Source organism: Culicoides brevitarsis, chromosome 3 (assembly GCF_036172545.1).
Source record: "Culicoides brevitarsis isolate CSIRO-B50_1 chromosome 3, AGI_CSIRO_Cbre_v1, whole genome shotgun sequence".
Taxonomy (NCBI): domain Eukaryota; kingdom Metazoa; phylum Arthropoda; class Insecta; order Diptera; family Ceratopogonidae; genus Culicoides; species Culicoides brevitarsis.
The window spans coordinates 12187789-12200727 of NC_087087.1; the positions used below are offsets into that span (position 1 = coordinate 12187789).

Below are 12939 nucleotides of genomic sequence, written 5' to 3' on the forward strand. Positions count from 1 at the left end.
TCGACTCATGAACAGAACATATTTCGCTTTATAAATAGTAAATGCAATATTTCAACATTTTTCGTGTACATTTTCGGAAACGTAGCATGGCATAAAAGCTAATCTAAAGTACAATTGTATTCTATTTCGTATCGTATTTTATTCATAAACGAGTGAAAAAGACAAGAAATGAGAACAAAACGAATGATATATGATGCTTTTTGGGTGTTTGCAGTCGTTTATGTCGTCGTTCTTTGATTTTTGCTGAGAAATGTTCTTGCTTCAAAGGAGCCACATTTAAATGAAGCAAAAGGGTGAGAAAAGTGTTCAAATATTATCTGTAAATAAGTTTAATTAACAAAATATTTGATTTTCAACGTGTTTCGTAGTAAAGGAGAGGAAAATTTAACGAAAATTATCGTTTTAATTTTTTTTTAGTTTTTTTTTATTTTTTAAATTTTTGTTTTTATCCAAAAATTGGGTTTTTATTTAAAAATAAAAAAAAATTTTTAAATTTTTTTTTTTTTTGTTTTTAATTTTTTTTTTTAAAATAAAATAATTTACTAAAAAAATTAAAATAATTTTTAAAATAATTATTTTTTTTATTTAATTAATTTATTTTTTTATTTTTATTTTTTTTTATATATTTTTATTTTATTTTAAAATAAAAAAAAAATATTTTTTTTTTAATTAAAATTTTAAGTTAAACTAAGGAATAACTTTTTATAAAATAAAAAAATTTACTAAAAAATTTTAAATAATTTTTAAAAATAATTAAATTTTTAAAATAAAATTAATTAATTTTCTAAATAAATTTAAATGAAAGAAAATTAATTTAAAAATTATTTTTTTATTGATTTATTTAAATTTTTATTTTTTTAATTTTATTTTTAAAAAAAATCTCATCTTTACCCAGAAACTTAAAAATTTTTATTATTAAAAAAATTTTTGTAGAAAAAAAATCGATAAATCAACCACATTTAAGACAAAAAGCTTTAAAAAGTAAGAAAAGTAGCTCTTTTGTTTCAGAAAAAAAAAATCTGAAGGTGTTAATAAAGTACTTCGAAGCAACTTCCATCATCATTATCGAACAACTTCCTGGCTTTTTGTTTATCAGTACCTCACAGACTAACCTTCAAATACCTTGCCAGTAGCTGATTTCTTTTTTTTTCTTAGTAGGCTTCGAAGTTAGTTTGCATTTTCACAACAAGAACAATAATGATGATGATAAAAAACAAAAAACTTGTTCTTTTAATATTTTTTCTCATTTTCCTTTTTTTTTCTTCGTACTTGACTTGTTCTTGTACATAAAATTTAAATGAAAAATCTACATTATTATTGTTTCCATTTTTTTTTCTTCTACTTCTAGAAATACTTTTTAGCGAAGAAACTACATGAAAATCTTCAAGGATGAATTTTAATTCAGGGATGTTCAACTGACTGAGCAGCCATTCGACGTGGAAGGAGGAAATTCTGTGTCATAGAAACTTTTTCCATGTCTCTCGTGCTGAGAGATACTTTTCAACAACTTTTGCACAAAAATTATTAAAACAACAGACACGAAACGCGACGAAAACTCATTTTCATAAAAATAATAATAGAGAAAAACGAAACAATGGAAGACGGCGAATCTCTTTTTTTTTTGTTTTTGAGGTTATGCACTTTTTTGTTCACTCGCACGAGGATTTCAGCTAGAAAAAAATCGAGTGACACAAAAAAAAGTGAAATAAAGTAGGACATGTCAATCAACGCTCTTCACACTTTGCATGTCAATCAAATTTCATGTGAAACATTCATTCGGAGAACAATTACCGCAACATTCATACAGGTTTTTAAATAATTGATGAACTTTTTTTTCCGAGCAAGGGATATAATTAAATCTGTACGTTACATAGACACGTGTCATGGCAGAGACAACAATCGGAAAGCGTGCAAAAATATTTTTATCAACACCCAACACTTTATTGTAGGTAAAATCAATTGCGACGCGCTGTACAACGGGAACATGCTCAATTATTTATTTTGTTGCGAAAAAGTCCTCGTTTGCTAGTAAGTGCTGAAAAATGAACAAAAACAACAATCATCACATGCCCTTAACGGTTCTAGGAATTTTTGTAACGCGTTTTGAAGAAAATATGGGATTCTTTACTAATGAAAATGTCGTTCGACAATCACTTAAGATTTTCCAAGTTTTCACAAGTTTTTCCAATTTTCTAATTTTTCCATAATTTTTCCTAATTTTTTTTTTTTAGATTTTAAATTAAAGATACATTGAAAGTTTTTACTAATTAAATTTTTTTTCGGATTTTCTCAGATTTTCCGAAATTTTCATGGTTTCTAATCTAAAAAACTTTTCCCAGTTTTCCATAAATTTAGAAAATTTTCACTTTTTCAACGATACTTTATTATCATGCTCGACGATCGACTTTAAAAAAAAATCAAAATAATTAAAAAAAAATTTAAAAATTTGGAAAATTCGGAAAATCCTTAAATTTTCGGAAAAGCTTTTCCAAAGTTTTCCACATTTTTTTTATTTTCTAAGATATTCGAGTTTCCTATTCTAACATTTAAAATTGAAGTGCCTTAGAAAATAAAAAAAATGTGGAAAACTTGTGGAAAAGCTTTTCCGAATGTTTAAGGATTTTCCGAATTTTCCTCATTCTTTTATTTTTATTTTTTTTTTTATTTTTCAATATTTTTTTAACGTCGATCGTCGTTTGAATGAAAAATTGAAAAAAATGAAAAGTTTAAAAATTTGAGGAAAACTAGGAAAAGCTTTTTAGATAAAAAATCATGAAAATTTCGGAAAAGCCGAGAAAAATTTAAATCATTAGAAAATTTTAATCTATCTTCAATTAAAAATCCATAAAAATCATAGAAACTCTAAAAATTTAGAAAACATTTTAGAAAAATTTGAAAATTTAAAAAACTTGAGAAAACCTGGAAAATCATAAACCTGAAATTGAAAATTTTTGTAATTGAAGGCTGTAAAAATTTAAGAATCTTACAAAATCCTGTAAAATTACTAAAACTTAGAAGATTTAAAAAAATTTAAAAAAAAATGGAAAACTATCGGAAAATTTTTGGAAAATTTGGAAAAACTTTAGGAAACTCAAAAAAATTAACAAATAAAATACTCAAAACCCGATAAAGTAAAAAGTTCCTTCTCCATTCCAAAAACTATTTCATGAAAGTTCGTGAGGAAAAACTCATATTAAATCGTTTCCACTGAAATTTTTACAAAAACAAACAGCAGTAATATCATCACGGTAATGATGATGGTAAATAGTTGCTTTACTACTTGCGTGGAAAACAAATAGTAATAATAACAATAATAACTAATATATGTAAAAGTGAGGCGCATGAATAATAGATAAATTAAAATGCAATTACATTTCAATCGTTTATCGTGATAAGGCACGCCGCGGCCCGCTGCTGTTGTTGTTGTTATTGTCGGATAGTCCTTCTTGCGTTACGACGAAATATATCTATCAGCAGTGGGAGGGTGAGTGCCTCTGCATTTTCCTGTATTATTAAATTTTATGGAAATTGATGAATATTTTACGATTAAAACAAAACCATTTATTTGCATAAATATGAAAATGCACGTCGCATTTCTCGCGGATATAAATTTCCATTGTGCAATGAAAAATGCGAGGAAAAGCGAGAAAAAGGCTATTCGAGGAAGATATATCATTTACAGTTGATTTAAATATTTAGTGGATAGTTAAAGTTGGGATTTTTTTTAAATTTTCATGAAAAAAAATTAAATTATTTTATTTTACTGAATTTTTTTCTTTAAATAGAAAAATTAAAAAAAAAATATTTTTAATAATTTTTAATTAAATTCTTAAAAATAAATTTTTTATTTATTTAAAATTAAAATATTTTTTGAAAAAAAAATTAATAAATAATTTAAATTTAATTTTATTTTTAAATTAATATTTTTAATATAGTTTAAAAATAATTTTTATTGAACATTAAAAATTATTTTAAAAAAGATAAAAAAAAATCATAAAAATTTATTTTATCTTAAAATCATCCTTTATGCTTTTTCGAAAATACTTTAAATTTTTAATTATTTAGCTTTTTTTAGCTTAACTCTAAATTAAACAAAATCCCGTCAAGCCTTGACAAAATTCAAAAATGGTCACGTTTTGTTCTCATTTCTCCCATCCAGCGTCATAAATATTAAAAATGATATTTATGAAGAAAAAAAAACAAAACAATTGTATTCCTTTTGTCTCCGGAAATGAATTTTCTCACGTAAAACAAAAGCAAAATACAAAAAGTAACAACACAATTCTGCTCGCGATATGAGAGCAGTAAAACAAAAGCATCATTCTTTTTCCATTTGCGAAAAAAAAAGAAGATTCAAATATTAATTAAAAATAAATATTGTTCTTTCAGAAAAGTTTTGTGTCAGTTCAGAATCAAGTGTATTGTCTGTTTTTTTTTATTTGCCGTCTCTTGTAAGTAAGTACAACAAATCCCCCATGTTCAAATAGCATTATGTGCTACTCTCCCTCCTCTTAGGTTTTCCCTTAGAATACACAATGAAATTGTAAAAACATTATCTTTCATTCATTCTCTACCCATCTCGATGACGACGACGACCGAGAGACAGACATTGACATACCTGTTGTTTTTGTTACAGAATAAAGTATTCATGGGACTTTGTTACATATCTTCGTTACGCAGACACACATGAGAGGTTAAGCAAACCTCATACAACAATATCGATGAATTTGCATGTCGGTCCATTTTTGTTACATATACGCGTGGCATTGAAATGGGTTCCATTGTAGAAGTGCAGATAAACCTGTCAGCGTTTCTGTTTTTGTTTCATGGGCACTAAGAGTTAAAAAGGGGTCAATTTTAGACTTATAGTTTACTTTTGATTTTTTAAGTTTGCTTTAAGACCTCTGAAGTTTATATTGAGACCCCTGAAGTTCATTTTAAGACCTCAGAAGTTTATTTTAAAACTCTTGAAGCTTATATTGAGACCTCAGAAGTTCATATTGAGACCTCAGAAGTTCATATTGAGACCTCAGAAGTTCATATTGAGGCTTTTGATGTTCATATTGAGACCTCAGAAGTTTATTTTAAAACTCCTGAAGCTTATATTGAGACCTCAGAAGTTCATATTGAGACCTCAGAAGTTTATTTTAAAACTCCTGAAGCTTATATTGAGACCTCAGAAGTTCATATTGAGACATCAGAAGTTCATATTGAGACCTCAGAAGTTCATATTGTGACATCAGAAGTTCATATTGAGACCTCAGAAGTTTATTTTAAAACTCATGAAGCTTATATTGAGACCTCAGAAGTTCATATTGTGACATCAGAAGTTCATATTAAGACCTCAGAAGTTTATTTTAAAACTCATGAAGCTTATATTGAGACCTCAGAAGTTCATATTGAGACCTCAGAAGTTTAAGTTTATTTTAAAACTCCTGAAGCTTATATTGAGACCTCAGAAGTTCATATTGAGACCTCAGAAGTTTATTTTAAAACTCCTGAAGCTTATATTGAGACCTCAGAAGTTCATATTGAGACCTCAGAAGTTTATTTTAAAACTCCTGAAGCTTATATTGAGACCTTCGAAGTTCTCAGAAGTTTATTTTAAAACTCCTGAAGCTTATATTGAGACCCCTTAACTTAACTTTTAAAACCAAAGGCGACTCAAAATCACCCCTTTTTAATTCTCATGATGTGCAAAACACACACACACCCTCTCATAAATGAAGTTGCATCTCAATGGACGAGGAAAGTTATTTGTTTCGTATTTGTAAAGGTGGTTGATTCGCCAGCAAAACCAACTATAACGCACGAGGATGAACGAGGTAAATTTACATACATAATTCAAATGCCATGATAGGGATATCCGGCTTTAGAATTTGATTTGTATTTCCATCTCCTCATTCCTCGGAATGTTTTTATTTTTTGGCTGCTCAATTGGATTTGCCATATAGTCCTTTGATGTCCTGCAATGATGTGGGGATTGCGACTGGATACTTTTAATAAAGATCGACGGATGCAACCATCATGCAAATTTAATGTGAAAATTAACTGCTTCATGCGATCTCCCACATGCTCTCGAGATAAATGTATAAAATATCAATAAATTCTCTATTACTCATTCTCTCTCGTCTTGCCGCCGTCGCTCAATCTCTTTTGATAATAGTCGCCATATGCACCAGATGCTGTCAAATGCGAACAACAATAATAGAGTAGGACTCCGATGCACAGAGAGATATAGAGAGATACACGAATGTTATTGATGCAACATCACATAAAATATTTAAGCGCTTCTAACATGTTTTAGATGCAAAATAAATGAGATTGGATGCCGTTTTATATATTGAGTCATATAATAAAAAATCAAGGGGGAGAACAACTTTTTCCACACTCTCGGTGCATATGAACTATTTTTGAATATTCAGGGCAGGTAAGTAGAACGTAAAAATACCTAAGGCGAGACATGTTTTGTTTATTTATTTTATCGGCAAAAAAAAATATTTTTTTTGAAATATTTTAAAATAAAAACTATTCCTTTGTAAAGAAAAAAATCGAATTTTCATGGAAATTATCGTAAATTAAATATTTCAAAAATGATAAGATAATTCAATTAATTAAATTAAATTAAAATTGTTATTAATTAAAATAAATTTAATTAATTAATTTAAATTTAATTTACAATAATTTAATATTTATTTTAAGTATTTTTTTATAATTTTTTTTTCTAAAAATATTATTTAAATAAAAAAATAATTAAACCATATAAATGAAAATATATTTTTAAATTTGTTTTAAATAAATAATGATATTAAGTTGTAAAAAAAAAAATATTGAGACTATGTAATTTTTTTAAATAAGGTAATTAATATTTTTAATATATTTTTTAAAATTATTATTAAAAAATTTTAATTCTTAATTAAATATTGAATATTAATTTAAATAAATTAAATAAAATTAATTTAATTAATTAAATTTGAAGTGAAAAATATTTTTTTTAATTCAAAAAAAATTATTTTTTTTTTTAAATTTATTATGAAAAATAAATATTTAAAATTTTCCATAATAAATTTGAAAAAAAATTTAAAAAAATATTTTTTGAATTAAAAAAAATTATTTTTCACTTCAAATTTAATTAATTAAATTAATTTTATTTTTTTATTAATTTAATTTAATTTTTTGTATAATTTTTTTAAGATCACGTCTCTGAAAACGTCAATTCCTGCAGTTCTTTTCCATGCCTCATTGCTGCTTTCCACCCCATCCGACGCCAACATCGAAGCTTTAACTATTTATAATTTGTTAAAATGTTCTGTTCATGTCTGAGCATTCCTACAAGCATCGTGCACCTAAATAACATGCGATGATGGTAAATCCAGAGCAACATTTTATAAAATATTTTCTATTTAATCCGTGTTTTATGCATGCAGAAATATTGCAATATTAAAAGCAAACGATTTATCTCGCCTCCAGCACCACACACAGAGCTAACGTAACTTTATCCAATTCTAATCACTTTTTTTCTGTTGCTACGTTCGCGGGAAAAATATTGAATTTCGTTACATTTCCGAGCGAAAAACCGGGAATGGATGTCCAAAATGTTATCAATTTCGATTTTAATTATTCAACTTTTCAATATTAAATCCATAATATTAACCGAAATTTCATTGAGTTTCATTAAATATTGAATCAATACGTACATTTGTCGATTGATGTACGTATATTGATTTTGCAACATGAACAAACAAATAACGTCAGAAATGCAACCGGATAAGCACGATGATGATTATTATCATGCCTAATTGTAATTACATTTGAATTCATGTTTCAGCGGTTGCATTTAAAGTCCTTAATTAGGATTTGCTGTGGTGCTCTTTTAATGAGTTGTGCGCACATGAAGACTTTAAGTTGCTCGTGAATGATGAAAAATAAATTTTTTAAAGTTTTTATTTGAAAAATTTTCAACGATGGAACGCCATTTTGAATTTAGATCTTGAATAAAGATCGAAAGATCGTAAAAATGGTTGCAAAACTTTTTGAATCAAAAGGTTTTTAAGCTTGAGATAAAGTCGCATATTAATTAAGTTTTGACCACGTGACTTAAAGAAATCACGTGACTTAAAGAAACCACGTGACTTAATGAACCCACGTGACTTATTAAACCACTTGAATTTTTGAACCCACGTGACTTTAAGAACCCACGTGAATTATTGAAACCACATGACTTAATTAAACCACGTGACTTAATAAACCCACGTGACTTAATGAACCCACGTGACTTAATGAACCCACGTGACTTAATGAACCCACGTGACTTATTGAACTTCAAATGAGTCACGTGGTTTTAATAAGTCACGTGGGTTTAATAAGTCACGTGGATTTAATAGGTCACGTGGGTTTAATAAGTCACGTGGGTTTAATAAGTCATGTGATTCAACGAATTTTTCTTTAAAATGTGAAAAAACATAATATAAAACTCAACTTTAGCACTTTTTACAACTAGTTGACAACTTTTTATGAGCAAATGCGAGAATTTTATGTCAAGCCTTGTTTACTTTTCGAGTGTTGACATATGTAAACATATTAAACGCATCGAGCTATGATAATTAAGGACTTTCATGACATAGTGTTAATGCAATTTTTATTCAATTTTATGTTTAAAAGCCGCAATTTATTGTCCCGGATGTCGAGTAGCTCTTGACGAGGTACGGCGACGACTTTTGGAACGACTCTTCAACGCCACTTTTGACACTCGAGACTGATTTCTGCCATTTTTCCTTGTAGCAGATGAAATTTTTCGCATTTTTCTTGCATTTCCCGCACAAAGCCTGGCAATTAAGTCCTGAAAAGGATTTCTAGCGGCACGACGAACGAAGGAAAGTTGTGAATCAGCACTTGATGGTAAAAATTCCGAATATGTGACATTATGAGAGGCGTCTCCAGCAGCTATTCGACTACGAGTGAAATAAGGATTCGGGAAAAAACGGGTGTGGTAAGGATGAAAAGGATTCAACTTGTAGCCATTTTCGGTACGATTAACGGCTTTTTCACGAACCAGAGTGGTAAGTTGATTATAAAGACCTTTTTTGAAACCATTTCGTTGAGAAGGTTCAAAATTACGTGAAATTTGGTTTTGAATTTGAGCGTATCGTTTAGCTTAAAAATTTAAAGAAAAACTTAAAATTTACTCAAAAATTAATCTATAGAATAACCTTACCACGATAGGAACTTAAAACGCCAAAAATTTCCTTTGTCAAGTCGTTAGAAGACATTTTTCGTGTACAAAATAAAAGTTCGTGCTTCGAAAACTACAAAATATTTACAAATATTTCAAAGGTTTCTACGATTTTCTGATCAAATGTCAAGAATTTGAACCGAAAGTTTTTTCTCGGTTCAAGTTCGGTCTGTTGAGTAAAATATTTCAGTTGTCTGCACATTGTTAAAGGATCATTAGTTTCATTGTTTAATATTAAACTTTGTCCATTGAAGAGCATTCCTTTGTCTATTGTTCGACAAAACAAGTGAGTGAGAGAGACGAGAAACTTCCTTTCATCTTTTCGCATGCCATATTCGAAAACAATCAATGCGTTAACGACATCCTTTCATGTTGCCATCTTCTATCTCTTGCAATGACGGCAAATTGTGACGAAGTCAAGTTTCTCGCTGTTTAAGGCTTTGGAGACTTGCGGCACAAATTTTGTTTAACTTCTCAAGAATTTTCTTTAACTCAATGAGGTAAGTTTAAATACAATTTATTTTTAATTATAAATTTATTTTTTTCAAAGGATTTCATAATTCAGCATTTCATTGAACTCATTGAAGTTATATCCATATAACCCGAAGTACAGTCAAAAAATGATCAAATAAGATTCAGGTAAGTCAATTTAAGCTTTAAAGATTTCAGGAAGTCATCAAGACTGACAAACAGATGCCCAAGAATTCAAAGTTGTTGAAGAGCTTGTATACCTAAGAGCATTGATACATGTTGATGAAGATACCACTCCAGAGATCAAACCCCGTATCACATTAGCAAACAGATTTTTCTATGGTTTCCAATGACAACTGAGGTCACAGCAGCTAACTAAAGCCACAAAATGCGCCATCTATACAAGACCTTCATTCAGTGATGGATTAACTGAAAATTGGGTCTCAGGTTATTCGGCCTTTTTCAACCATTTAAGGACCTATTTTAAAGAATTTTGTTCTACAGAAAGCTCGGGGCCCTTATCAGCCTAAGGGTAAAGCCAATGGCGGAAGCCTTAGGCCCCGAGCTTTCTGTAGAACGAAATTCTCTAAAATAGTCCTTTAAATTGTTGAAAAAGGCCCAATAGCCTTAGGCTGAATTTCCAATAAATCCGCCACTGGGGTTTACCTTCATTCGACAAATTCTCACATGAAAGCGAATCATGGTCGATGACAAAAGCTGACGAGAAACTGCTGCAAGCCTTCGAAAGGAAATTCTCACGTTAGAAACTCATCTTAAGCTCGACTATAAACAATGACTTGCATCGAGGACTCTCAAGGAGTTAAGTAAACTTCATTTTGTAGAGTTGTGATTCTAAGCAAACGCCTTCAAAATTCACTCAGTCCTTCCAGAAGGTCCCAAAAGGGTTAGAGAAAAGATTAGAGTCAGAAAAAAATTTTATACTTATGAGTCTCGAGCCAACGCTCGACAGTCTAAAAAGCTTACCACTGAACTGAATTGACTCCTTCTCGTAATCCAAGTCTTGGATGTTATACCAGCTAGTCTCAATTGATGAAACGAAAAATGTCAAAACAGTGAATGCAAAGGGCAATACAATACAAATCAAAGTAACTTAACAAGCATTAGGAAAAAATACGAGGAAGAATAATTAAAAGCCATCATTGCTAAATTAAGAAGGATTTCTTCCATAATACCGAACTGCAAATAGCCTGAACTCATTTTATTATAAGAGAGCGAGTGAGTTCAACAAGATGAATGCTGCGATTGAATAGTCAAGTAACTTGCGCGTTGCCAAAGACCAAATCAAAGAGTACATCAAATGCCACTATTTGCTAAGATAAAGTCGCGAATGAAACAATTTGATATCATCCTATATGCCAACAAGTAACAAGTACGAAATGAATTTCAAAACTTCATAAGAACTCATGAAAGCAACCTAAAATAAAATTGTTCTACTAAAAAAAAAACAAACAACTTTTAAGACGAAAGAAAAATCCCTTTCGAAACATGAATTTTCCACACTTTTACATGCAATATTCTAACAAAAACAGTTACATCCATACAACACGAAATAGCTCCTCATAAAGACACGAATTGAAAGCTTTGTTAAGCAAGATACAGATAATAATGATTTGATAATAATTACAATGAAAATCGATTCTCGCAATTTATTCGCAACAAAATAACAAAATAATCGTCGGAAAAACGCAATAAATTCACGTAAAATGTTGCAAATGCTTTCCAACAAAAGGAACGAATGAACGAGGTGATGACAAAAAACGATGTTATAATGGCAATTTATTTTCCTTTCATTATTATTATTATTATTATTACATTACAACAATGCGAACGTTTCCACGCCAACATTATTAAAATAACTGCAATGCATCACTTGGGCGGCAGTTAACGTTCCAACATGCAATTTTATCCTCAAAAACGAAAGTTTAGTCAAAAAATTTAGTAGAAAAAAATTTTTGGTTTATTAAATTTCAAGATACTGATAAAATTTTCTCAAATCAAAGGAAATTTCAATTTTGAATTTTCTCAAATCAAAGGAAGTTTAACTTGTGGTTTCAATTTTGGGCGATGGCGATTGCTCCTTCTTCGATGGCGTGTGAGTTTGTGTAATTGGCACACTTCGTTCAGCATTTGGAGCAGGCAAGGCTTTCTTTGGAGCTGTCACTGTCAAGACGCCGTCGCTGCTCAAGCTGGAGAAAACATCGTCAGGATTGTGACCGGCAGGTAGCAAATATTTTCGGGTAAATTGGCGCGAAACGAAGCCATGTTCATCTTGTTTCTCTTCGTGTTTGCCTTCGACGACGATGAATTTGTCCGTGGTCTTAACCGTGATCTCGGATGGCTCGAATTGGGCAACATCCAAAATTACTTCAAACTTGTCGTCGCCTTTGTTGATGGTCGAGCCGCTATCTTGCTTCTGGAGATTTGTGTTGGTCCAGGGACGCACATACGATCCCATCACATTTGGACGCGTTGCGATCGACGAGAACAGATCATTCCGTCTAAATTTAGAAACATGAATGCATTTTATTACAAAAATATGTTTGTCTTTAACGCCTCCACACTTTTTTTTTTATTGTGTGACGGAATTTTTTCATTCTTCTGAAAGAATTTTATTTTTTTTTTACCTGAGACCTGTGCCGAAATGCTGATCTAATAATCTGGAAGTGCGTAATGAGGGCTCGAAAAAGCCTGAGGTAGAGCTTGGCTCGAAGAAACTGTCGTAATCGGTCCACCAATCACGGAAACGCAATGGAACACGAGACATCTTTACAAAAAAAAAATAATTTTATTTTAATTTACACAAAAAAAAATATTTTTTAAAATTTTTCACCTTTTAAGATTTTTTTTTATTAAAAATTAATTTTTGAACTTGATGCGAACACTTGTCACTGCCGACTGAGATACTTTCCGCTGCGATCTCTCATTATTATATTTACATTTTCCCAAAATTCTCGCATTTTCGAGATGTTTTTTCTCGTGCACGGCGGGAAATGTGTAACGAACATACTGAAAATGCTCACGTGTGTCAGAAATAACCGGATGACTCAATATAGAAAGAGATCGCTCGAAGTTATTACGTGTCTATGACAACATCAGGTGTGTAGGGGGAAAGCGTCGTCGTCCGAGAGTGAGTGAAATTCATGAGTAAGTGATGAAAAAATAACAAAATATGACCAAAAAGTGTGAAAAATAGAAAATATTTGTCGGATGAATCA

At 30.0% G+C, this 12939-nt stretch overlaps 1 protein-coding gene across 1 annotated transcript; it reads right to left on the reverse strand.

The window, feature by feature from the left end:
* Positions 1-11491: 11491 nt before the first annotated feature.
* On the reverse strand, positions 11492-12625 carry LOC134836130 (protein lethal(2)essential for life). Its single transcript, XM_063851348.1, has 3 exons — positions 12555-12625; positions 12349-12488; positions 11492-12222 (listed from the first exon to the last, which is right to left on the reverse strand). Exons 2-3 carry the CDS (start codon positions 12486-12488, stop codon positions 11763-11765), a joined length of 600 nt encoding a protein of 199 aa, XP_063707418.1. The 5' UTR covers positions 12555-12625; the 3' UTR covers positions 11492-11762.
* Positions 12626-12939: the final 314 nt, after the last annotated feature.

What these genes read in the sequence shown, in the direction of transcription:
- LOC134836130 (XM_063851348.1), bottom strand. Translation starts at nt 12,488, where the DNA reads ATGTCTCGTGTTCCATTGCGTTTCCGTGATTGGTGGACCGATTACGAC. An exon ending in CATTTCGGCACAGGTCTCAG is followed by an intron (nt 12,223 to 12,348) that starts GTAAAAAAAAAA and finishes TTCTAAATTTAG; the next exon opens with ACGGAATGATCTGTTCTCGT.